Consider the following 18,524-nt stretch of genomic DNA (forward strand, 5'->3'; position numbering starts at 1 on the left):
CTGATGCTCTGTAATCTTGGCTGTACTTATGCCAGGTCTTCTCTTCCTGCCCTGCTTCTCTTGCTCAGGTACTGTGTGATGGACCCTGCACACCATTGTGTTCTCCTTTGGCTCTGTTTATAGAGATTCAAAAGTCAACCCCCTGTGGCAGTCCTCAGGCTCCTGCAGAGCAGAACCCATCACCCTCTGCACCCAACAGCCCAGCCAGTGCTCACTGCTCTGGCAGTCCTTCTCCATCTAGACCATGTCCCTGCATGGGCAAATTAGGAGGCAGTATTTTCAAGGAGGTGAGTAGAGTAATAAATTGAGCCTTATATTCAGTTGTTATTATCTTTCCCTTAGTGCCTTCTCCTTTACCAAGTGCAACATCAGACTTCCATTCGTCAGTAGATTCGCTACACTTTGTTTTGGAAGTAGCTTTAGCACGATGCTTATCACAAAACGGTGGGTTTGTGACAGAGGACACCAGAGCACCACTGACACCAAGGACTTTGTTTTCCCCAGCCTCTTCCTTAGGCTTCCAGGCTTGGTTTGGAGCCATTTCTAAGTCTTGCTTTCTTCCTAGGACTTGTTTGTGCAACAAGACCACAGACAACCTGATTTTTCTGCTCTATTTTATTGCCTGCAGTAGTTTTTTTTCCACTCTATCTTGGTCTTTTCCAATGTACACTTGACATTAGCACCTGGCTCCTTGCTAGCCCTGTCAAAAAGCTCTTCCACACCTGTCAGTGTCTCCAGGTGATAGCTTAAAACCTGCATTATGACCTCTTCTCATTTTCAGGGGCTTCTTCCTTCTCCTGTGAAGTACAGGCATTGTAATGATATTAATTAATGAAGTACATTATTTTAATAGGAAAGATGCGTTTCCCTTGTTTATGTTAGACCCTGCACTGAGATTTCTGTTCCTTTTTTTGTTTTCTAAAGAATAAATCCAGGTAAGTTACCTAAAGATGAGATTTGCTAACTAATTTTTAGCTAGATAAGGTCAAGTTCTTTCTACTCTTAAGTCATAAATGCTCAGGTCTATATGGGCCACATTTGAATCATCTGATATCAAAGGTCTCTGTGGTGCCAAGCTCTTTAGCATTTAATTATATCGATTCTAGCTCATTCATTCACAAAGATAGAAGCCACTTTTTCCCTAAGACAGCATCTCCTATCTCGTTGCTCTTTGGCAGAGCACACAAAATAGGCTGTTCACCATCCATATACTTGACAAATGTAAGTTAATTCCCACTCACAACAGGTAAGGGAAAGATAATTTCTCACACCAGTGTATTTTGGCTTCTTTGAGAGCAAGACAGCTCTCAGTTACCATCGATTCTGTGTTCAGGATTGTCTTTCCTCTATGGAAACTAAACACATACTTAACTTTCATATGAAATCCATCATCTGATTTTCTGGTGTGTTTAAGCATGAGCTGGGCATGGACATGGGATGTGGGTCCTAATCTCCAAGTGGAATTCCATCTATCTCACCCTTTTAAGTAAATGGCACTTCAGATGAATGTGAAACACCCATTAGAATGAATGGGATGAGCCCCTGATGTGCCCAAATTGTCCTCAACACTGGGTGGTCTCAGCACAGTTCATCATCCTCTATTACGAATTACATGATCTACAATTTCTTCTTTGAAGTGCAATCTCTTGTCGAGCTGCAGCCTCGGGAGGGATTCCCCTTCATATTCAAAGGCACAGCTTGAGACCTTGATTCCCACCAGCTTCTTCTCTTTGAAAGGCACAAACAAATGCAGTGAATCTTTTGAAACCTTTTCTCTGACTCTTTTTCAGCAAGCAAACGTAAAACTACACTTCCTCTTCCCTCCCACCCCAGCAGCTTTAAGAAAGAACTCGCAGGTAAGAGTGAGGAATTTTATTGGAGCTGAGGGACAAGGTGAAGAAACTTGCACGAAAAAGACATCTTTATCAGTGACAAAAGTTATGACTGAATAAAGCTGATTGGTGTTTCCTGTGAGGAAAGAAAGCCTGAGATAATTGAGGACAATTTCTTCATCCAGGTTAGTGACTGTGAATTGAAATGAAGTTTGAGGTTCCTTCTCCTCTTGGTTTCCTTAGAAGGAAGGAAGATGTGATGTCCCTTCAGTGAGATGTATGACATAGGGGTTGCTCTGACTCCCTCCCTTGGTCAAAGCCCCTCTGGGTACAATCAGCTCAGCCATCAACACCTGAAATTGAAAAGCACAAGTAGATGTTGAAGCATGCAAGTGTTGTGGCTGCTCTTGCAAAGCTCTGGAATAGGCAAGAGAAATGTGGAATGTGGTCCCCTCTCCCCTTGCACCCATCCCAAAAGCTGGTCCTGTCTCTGTGCTGGCACTCAGAACCTCCCATCTTGTCCCACACCTCCCATCTCCATGCTCAATCCCAGCCTGACAGCTGGAGACATATGGGAAGAAGCAGCTGCCATCGGAACAAGGGATATCTGCAGGGAGGTCACTGACACAGGGATAAAGGCTGGAGGGAGAAGAGAGCAAAGGGACTGCTCCATAGTCCCCTTCAAACTGCAAACTCCACCACCTCACTGCACACCATGGGGCAGGATGAAGGATGCTGGAGCTCTGCAGGAAACGTGGGACATTTCATAGGGATGCTGATGGCTTCTGACCCTGGGGGTACCCTGGTGATGGAGGCACTGGACAAGGGCTGAAATCCCTCCCTGCTCTGCATGCAGCTGGATCAAACTGGGACTCAGCTTTCACTTCTTTGCGATCAGTGCTTAAATCCTTCCTATGGCCACCATAAGGGAGAGGAGACCCTCTGCCCCCCATGGGCTGCAGGGTGGCCACAGGGGCTGTGTGAGCAGTGCAAGGATTTGGGACCAGGACTGATGCAAAGCAAGGAGGGACCATCTCCGTGCACACACCCTTGTGTCCATCACATGCCTACACGTATCCCATGCCCTGCAGAGCCAGCTCGGTTCCATCCATCTCCTGCTGTCAGCTGGGCTGTGGCTGCAGGGTTGATATTGAGCAGGGAGATGAGGAGGTGGGAGAGGCAGAGCTGACAGAAGGTGGAGGATGAAGGGGGTCATCCGTAGCATCGCACCGTGTCTTGCAGCTCCTGAGCATGGTTTTGCTGCTGGAGAGAGAAGGAAACGGGAGGACGCGGCTCTGGAAGGGGTCAGAACCCCAAATGATGCCCAGATTGTGAGGGTTTGCTCCCAGTGTGCACTGCCAGGGGATCTGGCTGATCTCTGGTGGGAATCCGTGTGACATGCACTTTCCTTTCATGTTTGGCTGTAGAAGGAGGTTCCCCATAAGCCCCATGAAGGCTTTAACCTGCCAGAGATGAAATTAAAAAGAGCTCTTAGGCAGAGGCTCTTCCCTGGGAGGGTGCTGAGGCGCTGGCACAGGGTGCCCAGAGAAGCTGTGGCTGCCCCATCCCTGGCAGTGTTCAAGGCCAGCTTGGACACAGGGGCTTGGAGCAAGCTGCTCCAGTGGAAGGGGTCCCTGCCCATGGCAAGGGTTGGAGCTGGAGGAGCTTTAAGCTCCATTCCAACACAAACCAGTCTGGGATTCTGTGATGGGCTTGGGAACATCACTCAGAGCCACCAGCAACAGGGCAATCCTAAAGCATCCCTTCAGAAAGGCCCTTTTCTCCTGTTGCTGCCCATTTCAGTCCTTTACCTCACTCTTCACTGTTCCTCCCCATCCCACATTTTTATCCTCCAGAAATCCCCACAATGGTGGTGATGAAAGAGTGATGGAATGGGAACACCCAACTGGGAACTTCAATCACACATATTCATGCATAAAACAATGGAGTCTGCACATTAAGTGCCTATCCCGATATGAAAATGCATGATAGTGGCTCACCTTAATCCAAAGCAGTAGTTCAAATCCAACTAATTTATAAGACCTACAGAAGAACTATTTCTAAGAAGCATGGAAGTGAGAGAAATCTTTATGTCAACGAAGCCAAACGTTTGCTGGAGGATTGTGCATGTAGCCTCATGTTTCTCCTGTTTCTCATGGGTCATTTCTCCTGCTAACACCTTAAAATCTTGGAGTATAAAACTTGACTTGACCTGAGCCTTGGCTCATGAGAAAGCCCGGCTTTGTGGGGTTGTGCCAGCTTCTGTCTGCTCTGTATAAAAAGGAAATAACATTGCAGCTTTCTCTGGATTTGGCTAAAAAGGAGCAATGATGTACCAAGGTGTCAGGACAACCCTCCTTTGCCATCATTAGACATCCTGGGTCCTTTCTGACCCACGGAACAGCAGAAACCAAAGAGACACTCAACCTACCTGTGGCACGCATGACCTCCACCACAATCACAGCGCTTGCCTCCTGCAGGCTCACCGTGTCTTTTCCAACAGCCTGTGTGAACATGGCAAAGAGAGAGCTTAGGGACTTCCTAGATCTCCAGCTCATTCCCAAGGTACACGGTGGGCCCTTTGTGAACAACATACCTTGTCCATCTCCTCACCACACTACCTCTCCCTTCCATGACCCCAGCAAGACATGAAGAAAGCTGCCCTACCTCAATGGTTACAGTTTCTGGGAACTGCAGCACCACATTTGTCAGGATGAATCCATCTTCGGTTGCAGGGAAGTCAGTGCTGGTTTTCATGTATTGCTATCCCTGAAGCAATGAAAAGGAACATGGTGCGTTTTCAGATTCTTACGTCAGGGAAGTCATCATCCACTGCTGTACCCATCAAGGGGCATGAAAGAAAACCAGCTTGGAAGACAAAGCTTCTCAGGGCCAGACCAACAAACACAGTCCCATTGTAGATTTTTTTGTAGAAGTATGATAATGCTTACTGACCCGACACAGCGGCGACCCGACACAGCGGCGACCCGACACAGCGGCGACCCGACACAGCGGCGACCCGACACAGCGGCGACCCGACACAGCGGCGACCCGACACAGCGGCGACCCGACACAGCGGCGACCCGACACAGCGGCGACCCGACACAGCGGCGACCCGACACAGCGGCGACCCGACACAGCGGCGACCCGACACAGCGGCGACCCGACACAGCGGCGACCCGACACAGCGGCGACCCGACACAGCGGCGACCCGACACAGCGGCGACCCGACACAGCGGCGACCCGACACAGCGGCGACCCGACACAGCGGCGACCCGACACAGCGGCGACCCGACACAGCGGCGACCCGACACAGCGGCGACCCGACACAGCGGCGACCCGACACAGCGGCGACCCGACACAGCGGCGACCCGACACAGCGGCGACCCGACACAGCGGCGACCCGACACAGCGGCGACCCGACACAGCGGCGACCCGACACAGCGGCGACCCGACACAGCGGCGACCCGACACAGCGGCGACCCGACACAGCGGCGACCCGACACAGCGGCGACCCGACACAGCGGCGACCCGACACAGCGGCGACCCGACACAGCGGCGACCCGACACAGCGGCGACCCGACACAGCGGCGACCCGACACAGCGGCGACCCGACACAGCGGCGACCCGACACAGCGGCGACCCGACACAGCGGCGACCCGACACAGCGGCGACCCGACACAGCGGCGACCCGACACAGCGGCGACCCGACACAGCGGCGACCCGACACAGCGGCGACCCGACACAGCGGCGACCCGACACAGCGGCGACCCGACACAGCGGCGACCCGACACAGCGGCGACCCGACACAGCGGCGACCCGACACAGCGGCGACCCGACACAGCGGCGACCCGACACAGCGGCGACCCGACACAGCGGCGACCCGACACAGCGGCGACCCGACACAGCGGCGACCCGACACAGCGGCGACCCGACACAGCGGCGACCCGACACAGCGGCGACCCGACACAGCGGCGACCCGACACAGCGGCGACCCGACACAGCGGCGACCCGACACAGCGGCGACCCGACACAGCGGCGACCCGACACAGCGGCGACCCGACACAGCGGCGACCCGACACAGCGGCGACCCGACACAGCGGCGACCCGACACAGCGGCGACCCGACACAGCGGCGACCCGACACAGCGGCGACCCGACACAGCGGCGACCCGACACAGCGGCGACCCGACACAGCGGCGACCCGACACAGCGGCGACCCGACACAGCGGCGACCCGACACAGCGGCGACCCGACACAGCGGCGACCCGACACAGCGGCGACCCGACACAGCGGCGACCCGACACAGCGGCGACCCGACACAGCGGCGACCCGACACAGCGGCGACCCGACACAGCGGCGACCCGACACAGCGGCGACCCGACACAGCGGCGACCCGACACAGCGGCGACCCGACACAGCGGCGACCCGACACAGCGGCGACCCGACACAGCGGCGACCCGACACAGCGGCGACCCGACACAGCGGCGACCCGACACAGCGGCGACCCGACACAGCGGCGACCCGACACAGCGGCGACCCGACACAGCGGCGACCCGACACAGCGGCGACCCGACACAGCGGCGACCCGACACAGCGGCGACCCGACACAGCGGCGACCCGACACAGCGGCGACCCGACACAGCGGCGACCCGACACAGCGGCGACCCGACACAGCGGCGACCCGACACAGCGGCGACCCGACACAGCGGCGACCCGACACAGCGGCGACCCGACACAGCGGCGACCCGACACAGCGGCGACCCGACACAGCGGCGACCCGACACAGCGGCGACCCGACACAGCGGCGACCCGACACAGCGGCGACCCGACACAGCGGCGACCCGACACAGCGGCGACCCGACACAGCGGCGACCCGACACAGCGGCGACCCGACACAGCGGCGACCCGACACAGCGGCGACCCGACACAGCGGCGACCCGACACAGCGGCGACCCGACACAGCGGCGACCCGACACAGCGGCGACCCGACACAGCGGCGACCCGACACAGCGGCGACCCGACACAGCGGCGACCCGACACAGCGGCGACCCGACACAGCGGCGACCCGACACAGCGGCGACCCGACACAGCGGCGACCCGACACAGCGGCGACCCGACACAGCGGCGACCCGACACAGCGGCGACCCGACACAGCGGCGACCCGACACAGCGGCGACCCGACACAGCGGCGACCCGACACAGCGGCGACCCGACACAGCGGCGACCCGACACAGCGGCGACCCGACACAGCGGCGACCCGACACAGCGGCGACCCGACACAGCGGCGACCCGACACAGCGGCGACCCGACACAGCGGCGACCCGACACAGCGGCGACCCGACACAGCGGCGACCCGACACAGCGGCGACCCGACACAGCGGCGACCCGACACAGCGGCGACCCGACACAGCGGCGACCCGACACAGCGGCGACCCGACACAGCGGCGACCCGACACAGCGGCGACCCGACACAGCGGCGACCCGACACAGCGGCGACCCGACACAGCGGCGACCCGACACAGCGGCGACCCGACACAGCGGCGACCCGACACAGCGGCGACCCGACACAGCGGCGACCCGACACAGCGGCGACCCGACACAGCGGCGACCCGACACAGCGGCGACCCGACACAGCGGCGACCCGACACAGCGGCGACCCGACACAGCGGCGACCCGACACAGCGGCGACCCGACACAGCGGCGACCCGACACAGCGGCGACCCGACACAGCGGCGACCCGACACAGCGGCGACCCGACACAGCGGCGACCCGACACAGCGGCGACCCGACACAGCGGCGACCCGACACAGCGGCGACCCGACACAGCGGCGACCCGACACAGCGGCGACCCGACACAGCGGCGACCCGACACAGCGGCGACCCGACACAGCGGCGACCCGACACAGCGGCGACCCGACACAGCGGCGACCCGACACAGCGGCGACCCGACACAGCGGCGACCCGACACAGCGGCGACCCGACACAGCGGCGACCCGACACCTCCGAACAACATGGTTTCTGGAGCTGAGCATCTTCAGTGTCCTCCAATTCACTGTGAAAGAGACACAAAGTTGCTGCAACTAAGACATATGTAAGCAGTTACATAACTTTCTTTAAATTCATGCTTAACATTGCATTATTTCAAGTGTTTTCTACTAAGGCATTGTTTTGGAAGTGGGGAATGGAGAGAGAGAGAGGAGAACATGCTTTATTAGCCCAACTGATGAAGTTGGGAAAAAGGAAAAGCTTTAAATAATTAATTTTCGCTTGTTATTTGCAAGCTAGAAGACTTGAAAAACTTTGACAAGACTTTGCAAGACTTGTCAAACACACCTGAAGTATGAGGAAGGGTACAGAGCCATAAATAAATCTGGACTGAGGAGGTTACATTTCCCAGCCCAGGACTGCATGTCCATCCTAGTTCTCTGTCTTTGGGCTCACTCCTCCTCCCAAGCCAGTTCACAAGTAACTCTCTTTGACCTGGCAGGGAGGGCATGTCCTCCTGGGATCTTGCCACAAACTCTTCAAGGAAACACTTCACCCAGCCCTCATGCAGACCTGGACCCATTCCCATTCATTGCCTAACCCTAGCCTTTACTCAGCATTCTCTTTTGCATTGCATCAGCTCACCTACATATATCTAGCCGTTTAGAACAGAGAACACCAGGAGGTCCTCACATTACATCACACCAGAAGCAGTTCTGATCCAGGTGGAATATCCAGACAATTGTAATACACAACAAAAGAGGAAAAGACATGTTTCCCACTCCCACTTCCCCTACCTCATGTTTTCCAATGCTATCCCTGAAGCAATGAAAAGGAACGTGGTGCATTTTCAGATTCTTATATCAGGGAAGTCATCATCCACTGCTGTTCCCATCAAGGGGCTTGAAGGATCACCAACTTGGAAGACAAAGCTTCTCAGGGCCCGACCAACAAACACAGTCCCATTGTAGATCCTGTTCTCAAAGTATGATCACCGCGGCGACCCGACACCGCGGCGACCCGAAACCGCGGCGACCCGAAACCTCAGAACAAGATGGTTTCTGGAGCTGAGCATCTTCGGAGTCCTCCAATTCACTGTGAAAGAGACACAAAGTTGCTGCTTGTAGTTCACACATCTTCATAAAACAGAAGTCAACTTCGTAGAAAGGCAACCCAAGCTGACAATGCTACTTGGAAGGCGTTAAGCTCCTTCACAGAAATAATAGAACAACACATAAAGACAGATTGCTGATCCTGGTTACAGGCTGATGTTGAGGGGTGTATTCCATTCTGTCTGTAAAAATGGGCTGCTCATGACCCATGTTACTCATAACTATTCTTAACCACAAATACTCATTGCTGGCAAAGAAAATCCTGTATTACCTTTGCAGCTGAGGCTCTTTCACCCCAACTTCTGTTGTACTCAAAGAAGTAAATCCTTGCAGTCCCAAAGGAGGTGAAAGTTCAGTTGTCTCTTCCGGCTGTAGAAACAAAACTGTATTTCAGTTCCAGCGTGACAGAATCCCAAGCCATGCAGCAAGGTTCCAAGAACACTGTGATAACTCTCTGTAGGTTGTTAAAGCTTTGGTCATCTTCAGCCATTTTTATTTGTACTTACTTCACTTGCATTAAAAAAAAAAAAAAGGCATTTCTTCTGCTTAGCCTAGTTAAAAAGCCTAATTTTACTCTTTGCCATATAAACCTTTCAGGGGAGACTTTAATTATACTGCAACTAAGACATATGTAAGCAGTCACATAACTTCTATTAAATTCATGCTTTGTATTGCATTATTTCAAGTGTTTTCTACTAAGGCATTGTTTTGGAAGTGGGGAATGAAGAGAGAGAGAGGAGAACATGCTTTATTAGCCCAACTGATGAAGTTGGGAAAAAGGAAAAGCTTTAAATAATTAACTTTCACTTGTTATTTGCAAGCTATAAGAAAACCAGGGTTTAAACACTATCTAGCAATGACAAACTGAAGTATACTTGCTTGAAAGATACTCTGCTCAAGACTGGGTAGCAAAGAAAGGGGGAAAAAATTAAACCAGAACTAACACATAGTAAGGCATAGGGCCATGAAGACCCAAAAGGGCTGCAGCACCTCTGCTCTGGAGACAGACTGAGAGCACTGGGCTTGTTCAGCCTGGAGAGGGCTCCAGGGAGACCTTGTAACAGTCTTCCAATATTTAAAGGGGCCTACAAGAAATCTGGAGAGGAGCTCTTGACAAGGGCCTTTAACCTGACAGACAGGAGACTGAGATGAGCTCTTAAGCGGAAGTCCCCCCCTGTGAGGGTGCTGAGGCACTGGCACAGGGTGCCCAGAGAAGCTGTGGCTGCCCCAACCCTGGCAGTGCTCAAGGCCAGGTTGGACACAGGGGCTTGGAGCAAGCTGCTCCAGTGGAAGGGGTCCCTGCCTGCAGCAGGGGGTTTGAACTGGATGGGCTTTAAGGTCCCTTCCAATCCTAACCATTTTATAATTCTATACTACTGTTTTATACTGTGTATAAAACTTGGAGATGAACCAGATGCGGCTTTGTGTACTAGCCTGGACTAGAATACTTACCTAAGTTTTCTTCACAGTAGCTGTTATGGTGCTATGGTTTGGATTTTTGACCAAAACAGTGTTGATAACCCACTGGTGTTGGTCTTTTGGTCTTCATGCTACCACCCCAGCAGGAGGCACTTGTTGCACAAGCTGGGAGGGGACACAGCTTGGACAGCTGAGCCCAAGTGACCAAAGGAATATTCCACACTGTACTACATCATGCTCAGCAAGAAAATCCAGAGGAAGCAGGGATGTTCAAAGTTAGGGCATTTGGCTTCCCAAGTAACCATGACCCATGATAAAGCCATGCTTTTTTTTCCCCCCAGAAATGGCTGAACATATGGCAGCAGTGGGAAGCAGCCCATGAAATTCATACAAAGAGGCAACAAATTCTTCCTTCAGGTTGTATTTTAGATGCCAATTTAACTCTTCCTTCTGCCAGAAGTAACTAGTGGCTGGCTTCTCTCCCTTCCTTTCACTAATGTCTTCCCTCTTACATTTATTTCTTGTCCTCCCTCCAGACATGCAGACCATCTCCACCAACCATTATTTCATTACCAAGAATTATAGCTTCTTGATTTAACAACCCTAGAGAGGTTTTTAAACTTACTCTAGCAAGATCAGCTTGCTAAGCTTGAATAGGTTACACATAGCCAGGGACTCTTCAGGAAGAAGCTAGGAAGACCTGCACTTACAAATAGACACAAACCCCAGGCAAAGGAAAAAGATGACTTCTGGCTCAGGTCAGGACATACACAGCACATAAGGCTAAAGAACAGGATTCAACAGGAGAACAGTAACAAAAAATACCTCTGTCTGTATGCCTTTGTCAATGTTGTCACCAATTCATTCATTTCAGCCTGCATAGTTGAAGTAAGTCATTTCTTTAGGTTTTTTTTCTTATCTGATACAATTCTATGATTGAACTAGATCATGTCAGTATTCCTAATAGTTATTTTAGCTTTAGACAAAGTACAACGTATTTCTTAGCAGTTTTGGAAACGGTAAATGAGCTCAGGAATCTAACCCTGGAGAAAAGCTGCTTTAAGACAACAACAACAAAAAAAAACTATAGCAACAGAGAGACAGGGCAAAACCAGATCACACTCAGCTTGGTTTTGCTTAAACACAGGATGTGCATACGAGACAGAAGTTAAAAATACCTGGTAGGACAGATAGAGCATCTAAAACAGATCTTTAAATAACTTTTATCCTTAAATAATCAAGCTCTACTCACACTAACTTTCCAAAACCAAATTTGTGGAGTTTCTAGCTGTCCAAACTGAATGGCCCCAAAAAGAACTGAATATCCCATTGAAAATGAGAAGTGGAATGCGGGACTAGGCAACATTTGCAGATACTTCTGGTATTTAACTAGTTGTACATATATACTTTGACTCCATTATTATAAAAAAACATACCAAGAAAAAGCAGCACCCAAGATATTAACAAAACACAAACTTGAGCCAGAGGTTAAGATAACGGGGATCTTTGTAATATTGTTTCTGTTCATTTAGAGCTTTCACTGCCCTTTCCAGTAATGCAGGCAGATTGCTCTCCTTTCCACCCTGAGGGAAGGTCTGCTCTGTCCACTTGATGTAGCTACAGATGGGATATATAAGAAGGAAGTCAGTTCCAAGTAAGATACAAGGCTTCTGTTTCTGTGCAACACATGGAGATTTAGAAAACAATCAGGCAGACTATTGAAACACAAGATTTTGTAACAGGTTTTTTATAAAATCTTATCTCATTAAACTAGAATATTTTCCCCAAACTTTTACAAGGATACCTGACCTTTCTATTCTTTCTTCTGAGACAAAAGGGAACTCACCCGTCCCAGACATCCAGTGGATCATCTCCAGAGTAAAATCCGATTTCAGATTCAAACTCCCTAGAAAAGAAAACACGAATCCAGTAAATAAGGTGTATAAATGCAGAGATGTTTTCTACACTGCAAACTAAGACTTTCACTCTCACTTAAACCACTTCATAGGTGTATTAAAAGGAAGGGTCAGTTAGCACATATTTAGACTTCAGCTTTCACTGACACTAGAATAAGTTTAAAAATATTAATAATTAAAAAGCCCTACAAAAAGCACATTTTCACCCCTCTTCAAAATGAAAGTGCTGGGAAACGTACCATTATTTAACAATAACAGACAGGTATATTCCCAAAGGTTAATCCCATGCAGTTCTACTACCAACAAAGCTTATATGGTCTCCCTTGACAGAATGTTCTGTTATGAAGTGTTAGTAGTAGACAGACATATCATGAAGGTTCATTTTTGCTTAAAGCATCTCTTCTGTAAGTATAGAAGGAGGTTGGAACACACACAGATGGAAAAGCCTGATGATAGACAACTGTAGAACTGTACCAGAGAACACAGTGAAAACACATTAAAGCGGCCAGACTGGCAGCAGCCATCATCTTGTCTCATTCTTCAACTCCTGGGCACCATTCTATCCCTACAATATGATGACTTCTCCCTCAGGAAGCACATTAAGGCAGAAAACCACCTTGCACTTTGAGTTAGACAAGAGCCCTAGTTTGTCTTTAGCATTGGCTCTGAATTGATCCTGTAGAGCTCTCCAGTTCTTCCTTACTGGAAGGCTCTGCTCAATCATCACACCTCACAAACATGAATCAAGTTGGACAAACCCTCTTGCAAACCCCTATACAATAATAATTCCATGGCTTTCCATGAAAAATACATCCAGATCCAGCTGACAAGGGTTCACAGACACTGCTGACTTCACAGGAAGTCACCCACAGGGGTCAGCATGACAAGCACCAGGGCTTCCAATTGTGACATCATACAGACACAACTATGCAGACTCTTCATAGTCAACTCAGCCTTCACAGGGCATGCACATTTGAGCATCACCCAATATAACTGTAACAGAATAGTTTTGGGACACAGAGGCCCCCTGAAGTCATACAGTTGTATCCATGGAATACTGTGGGCAAGACACACCAGACCCAAGCTGATCTTGCCCATTCAGCCTTTGCAATCCAGACAAAACATACAGAGATAACTGTGCTGTGTCTACGTTCCAATAATAAAAAATAATTGCCACCTAAAAGCTATTCTACTGCAGTAGAATACTATAGGAAAGACAAAAAACCACTCTCCTCCTTGTAACCTTTAACTACTTAATTAATGAGTACATTTAAAAGTACACAGCTGAATCTCCCTAGTGTTTGCAGCTTGAATGCTGTTACAAACCTACAAATAGTAGTCTACTGTATAACACCCACAGCATTAGTCCAAAAGACCTGGAGTGTGAGAGTAGCACAGACTACCCTCAGTTCTTTTACGCTTTCCTTAATGCCTACAAAATCAGTAGGGTTAAATAAGACACAAAACAGGAGGAGGCAGGAAGATAAGAGGAAAGGTGTCAAAACCCTGCTCACCGTTTTTTGAGCTGAGCAGCAGTGTGCACGGAGGTCTCCTGCTGAGCCAGGGCCTCCTGCAAGGTGGACATGACACGGCCCTGCCGCAGGGGCTGCACATTCTCCTTGCTGAGCTCCCACTCATCGCTGCAGTCCTGGGACATCACAGCCTCTGCTTTAGGGACAAAAACACCACAGAAGTGAGTCATTAGTAGGGTACTCAACCGAAACCCGGCACAGCTGCTTTAATTACCAGATGCACCACACTCTCTCTGTGCAGCCAGCAGCACACCGCTCAGGTCCCCAGCTTTGACAAGCAACTGGGCATGCATAACTCCCCTCCATGTCAACTACAGGAACAAGAGCTAACCACTTCTTCACACCCAGGAACCTCGGGCAGCTGATGTTAGCACCAAAGGCTACTAAGATTAAACCGTTTCCCTCCTCACCTGCATGCTCCCTTCCCTCCCCGAGGCTACCACCCCCGCTGAGCCTGGCGACAGGCGTCCCGGCAGCACCGCAAACTGAGTCACGGCCCTCACCTACGAGTAGTTGCAGCGGGCTGGGAGTACAGGCGAGGCTCGACCCTGCGCTGAGCCGATGCCCGGCGGGGATGAGGAGCGCGGCGGAGACTTTCCCCCACCCCGTGCACGCTGCCCGTTAGCACCGAGCGTGAGGAGAAGCCGCTCCCCACGCGGCTCCAGCTCAGCCGCTCCCCGCCACCGCCTCCTCTCTTCTCCTCTCCCCTCAGCCCGCGCACGAAGGTCCCGAGCAGCCCCGCGCTGTGACGTCAGAATCGGCACCCACCCCCTGCCAAATTTAAATCCCCAACCGCCGCCAGCCTCCTCCCCATTGGCCAACTCCCGCGCCACGCCCTTCCTGATTGGGTCCGCCCAGAGAATCTTTATGTCTGCCATGCTGGGGATCCCGACCTGAGTAATTCTGTGGTGCTACAGGTTGTACATACAGCTAAACCCTGTGTGCTTCTTCCGCCTCCAGAAATGGTTTATCTGATTTTCCATTCTGAATACAAGCCAGGCTCTTTGATACCAGTTTTGCAGTGATTTCCTTTGCTGATGGGAAAGCTGTACTCATTGCACTGCAGAGATTTGCTGACAGGGACAGAGACCCCACGAGCAGCACCGTGATTTCCATGATCTTAGGCTGAAATCGTGCTGCTTTTCCCAACAGTTTTCCTGTCCCTTTTCTTGGTCTCTTCTAAGTGTTTATGTTACAGTGGTTCCTTCTGGACCCCTGTGAAGCCTGCTCTGTATCCCTCCCTGACGCTGTGATTAAAAAGCAGGATGTAATGGTGTATTTCCATATATTTAGAACTCTTCAGCATGAATTTTGAAAGAGGAGATGTAGGGAAGGTTGATAAAAAGGCAAAGATTTGTTGTGCCGTTTTTGGTTTTAATGGTTTCTCTTTTCCCTCATGATGGCACCTCACCATTTCTATATACTCCATAAAAGAATAACCCTGAAATAGCAAAATAGACGAAAAGTTATGGAAGAATAAATGGGGTTTTCAATTTTTCTCTCTGCAGTGTGCAAGCAAAATCACCTTTAAGGAAAACATCTATGGGGAAGGCTTCCTAAGATGCCAAATGTGCTATTTTAGTTCAAAGGCTGGACTTGATGATCTTAAAGGTCTTTTCCAACCTAGTTGATTCTATGATTCTAAATCCTAGAATTATAGAATCACAGGCTGGTTTGGGTTGGAAGGCACCTGAAGTTCAGCTAGTTCCAGCCTCTCAGGCGTGGGCAGCGACATCTCAAACTAGACCATGTCACCTCTAAAGACGTGCTCTGGTGTGAGATTTTCATTCTTGATGTCACTAATTCACTACAGGAAGCACTGAACCCCTTCTTTTACTCTTTGTTTGTTAGAACTTGGGAGGGTTGCACTGGAATGTGATACATGCCATTTCTACACAACAGATAGAAATAGAGATATATTAGAATGACTGGAATAGAGAACACTTGGCAGAGTAACTGCTACTAGAATAAAAACTTCATTGTTTTGCCAAACTGGTCTTTGATGAATGTTGATGCAAATGAGGCAAATCTCTGATAAGGAGAGGGTTTGCCATCCAGGCACTGGGGATTGATGGGCTTTTTAGGTGCTGAGTGTCTCCATTAACTGTTTATTATGGCTCTATAAATACATCTTACAGTGCTTTAGGAGAAGATGGCTGAGGAAAAGCAAATTGAGCAAGTGACAGAGCTGATTCTTGTGGGACTGACGGACAACCCGCAACTACAAGCGCCTTTGTTCATCCTGTTCCTCCTCATTTACTTCATCTCGCTGGTGGGGAACCTGGGCATGGTTGTGCTCATCAGGAGCAGTGCTCCGCTGCAGTCCCCCATGTACTTTTTCCTTAGCAACTTATCTCTCCTTGATGCTTGCTACTCATCGGTGGTGGCACCGAGGACATTAATGAACCTTCTCATGGAGAAGAAAACAATCTCTGTCATTGGCTGTGCCACCCAGCTTTACTTCTTCATAGCCTTTGGCACCACCGAGTGCTTCCTCCTGGCTGCGATGGCTTACGACCGCTACATGGCCATCTGCAAGCCCTTGCTGTACTCGTCCATCATGTCCCACCGGGTCTGCGTGCTGCTGGTGGCCAGTTCCTATGTGCTTGGCCTGCTGCACTCTTGGGTGCACACGGAGTTCACCTTCAGCCTGCCTTTATGCCAGCCAGCCAAGATCAACCACTTCTACTGTGAAATCACGCCTGTTCTAGCCCTCTCCTGCTCTGACACACGTGTCAATAGATGTCTGATATTCAGCCTTGCTGGGCTGGTGGAGATGGTGACCATCTCGGCTGTCCTGGTCTCCTACACCTTCATCCTCGCTGCTGTTTCAAGGATCAGCTCTGCTCAGGGCCGGTACAAAGCCTTCTCTACATGCACCTCTCACCTGGCTGGAGTCACCATCTTCCACGGGTCCATCCTCGCCCTGAACTTCCGACCAGGATCTGGCAGCAGCCTGAGCACGGATAAGGTCTTTGCTGTGTTCTACTCGCTGGTGGTGCCCATGCTGAACCCCCTGATCTACAGCCTCAGGAACAGGGAGGTGAAGAATGCCCTAAGGGACTTTGTCAGGTGGAAGTAGCTTTGGCAGGACATTTGGCTGCTGGTTTTGTGACAGAGGTCTCCAGAGCTTCACTTGACACCAAGGATTTTTTTTTGCCTTCCCTACTCCTTAGGCTTAAAGACCTGGTTTGGAACCATTTCCAAGTCTGTCTTTCTTCCTACGACTGCTTCGTGCCACAAGGCCACGGACAATCTGATTTATCTGCTGTATTTTATTGCTATCTTCTTTCCCCTCTTCTCTCTTGGTCTTTTCAGATGGGCACTGGACATTAGCTCTGGGCTCCTTGCTAGCCCTGTCAAAATGCTCTTGCACAGCCATCACCATCTCCCAGTTGATGGCTTAAAACCTGCCTCATGACCTCTTCTTATTTTCAGGGCCTTTCTCCTCTGTCACTAAAGGGCAATGAAATTTTTCTGTAAAAGTGCAGGAAATGGAATCAAGGTAACAAATGAAGTACATTTAAGAGAAAAAATGGCATTAACCTCATCTATGTTCGGCACTGCTCTGAGATATCTATCCTCTCTGTTATCTATGGATAAAGCTAGATATGGTATCTAAAGATGAGAATTGTTAACTAATTGTTAGGTTGATAAGGCTGTCAAATAATACCATCTTTAATGCTCATTTCAATATAGGTCAGGTTTTGAATCATTTCCAGAGAATCCGATTTTCTCCTTTAAATTGTTCAGGCTGATCTAACAGCACCTGAAGCACAGGGCAAAGAGACCCATGCCCAGCTCTTCCTGCCAAAAGGTGCTTGCTTTTTGAGGTATCAGAACCACTTATGGAGAGGAACCTCTGTCATGTATTTGATGTGGGAAGTTTGTGTCTACAGCCAGGACTTTCTGCTTTTTAGATCCCTTCTCTGCAAAGATTGAAACAGAATCATGCAATGATGCTCCCAGTATAAAATGTATTCCAAAACCTCAAGCTTTTTTCTTGTGTTGCTGGAATTCACAATGCTGCCTCCCCTATATGTTAGACTGAGGCTCCCATTGCCAGTTCACTGAGTTGGATCCACCACACAAGACTGTGGCAATCCAGACCTCTCTTAGGAACGTAGCATCAAGTTTGCGTAAATGTTTGAGCATTTCAGTTGTCTCTGTTTTGGAAACTTTCTTAAACCCAAGAGGACATAAGGACACCAGAGTGGGGTAATTCATCAAGCAGCGATGAGCCCTACACAGGACACTGCTCGTCGAGACTCCTGTTTCCACAAAAGCTCAGACTAGATGATCTTTTGAGGTCCAACTTGGGCTTTCTGTGGCTCTATGATTCTATATGTATAGTCTAAGCCTTAGGTGGCATGGTTTAGTGTGAGGTGTCCTTGCCCATGGCAGGGAGGTTGAAACTAGATGATCTTAAGGTCCTTTGCGACCCTAACTATTCTATGATTCTATGAAATATCCAACAAAATGGAAGAAAACAAGATATGGGGAGGGTTTTGAAGGAAGCTGTCCTATATCAAAGGTCTCTGTCCTGCCAAGCTCTTTAGCATTTAATGACACCGATTCTGGCTCCTTTGTTGAAGGCAGGTAGGAGCCACGTTCCCCCCACACCTAAGCCAATGTGTCCTTTCATAGTGTTGTTTTCAGGACACATAAACAGTGTGTTGATCATAAATATACTTTCCAAATATAAGATAATTCCAACTCACAAAAG

General features: G+C 50.2%; 1 protein-coding gene across 1 annotated transcript; it reads left to right on the forward strand.

The window, feature by feature from the left end:
- Positions 1–15,950: 15,950 nt before the first annotated feature.
- Positions 15,951–16,880, forward strand: LOC308220769 (olfactory receptor 5T17-like; the record flags this gene model as incomplete). Its single annotated transcript, XM_080617161.1, has 1 exon — positions 15,951–16,880. The coding sequence occupies one exon, from the start codon at positions 15,951–15,953 to the stop codon at positions 16,878–16,880; it is 930 nt and encodes a 309-aa protein (XP_080473287.1).
- Positions 16,881–18,524: the final 1,644 nt, after the last annotated feature.

The sequence above is a fragment of the Psittacula echo genome, assembly GCF_963264785.1.
Source record: "Psittacula echo genome assembly, chromosome: 5".
Classification (NCBI taxonomy): Eukaryota; Metazoa; Chordata; class Aves; order Psittaciformes; family Psittacidae; genus Psittacula; species Psittacula echo.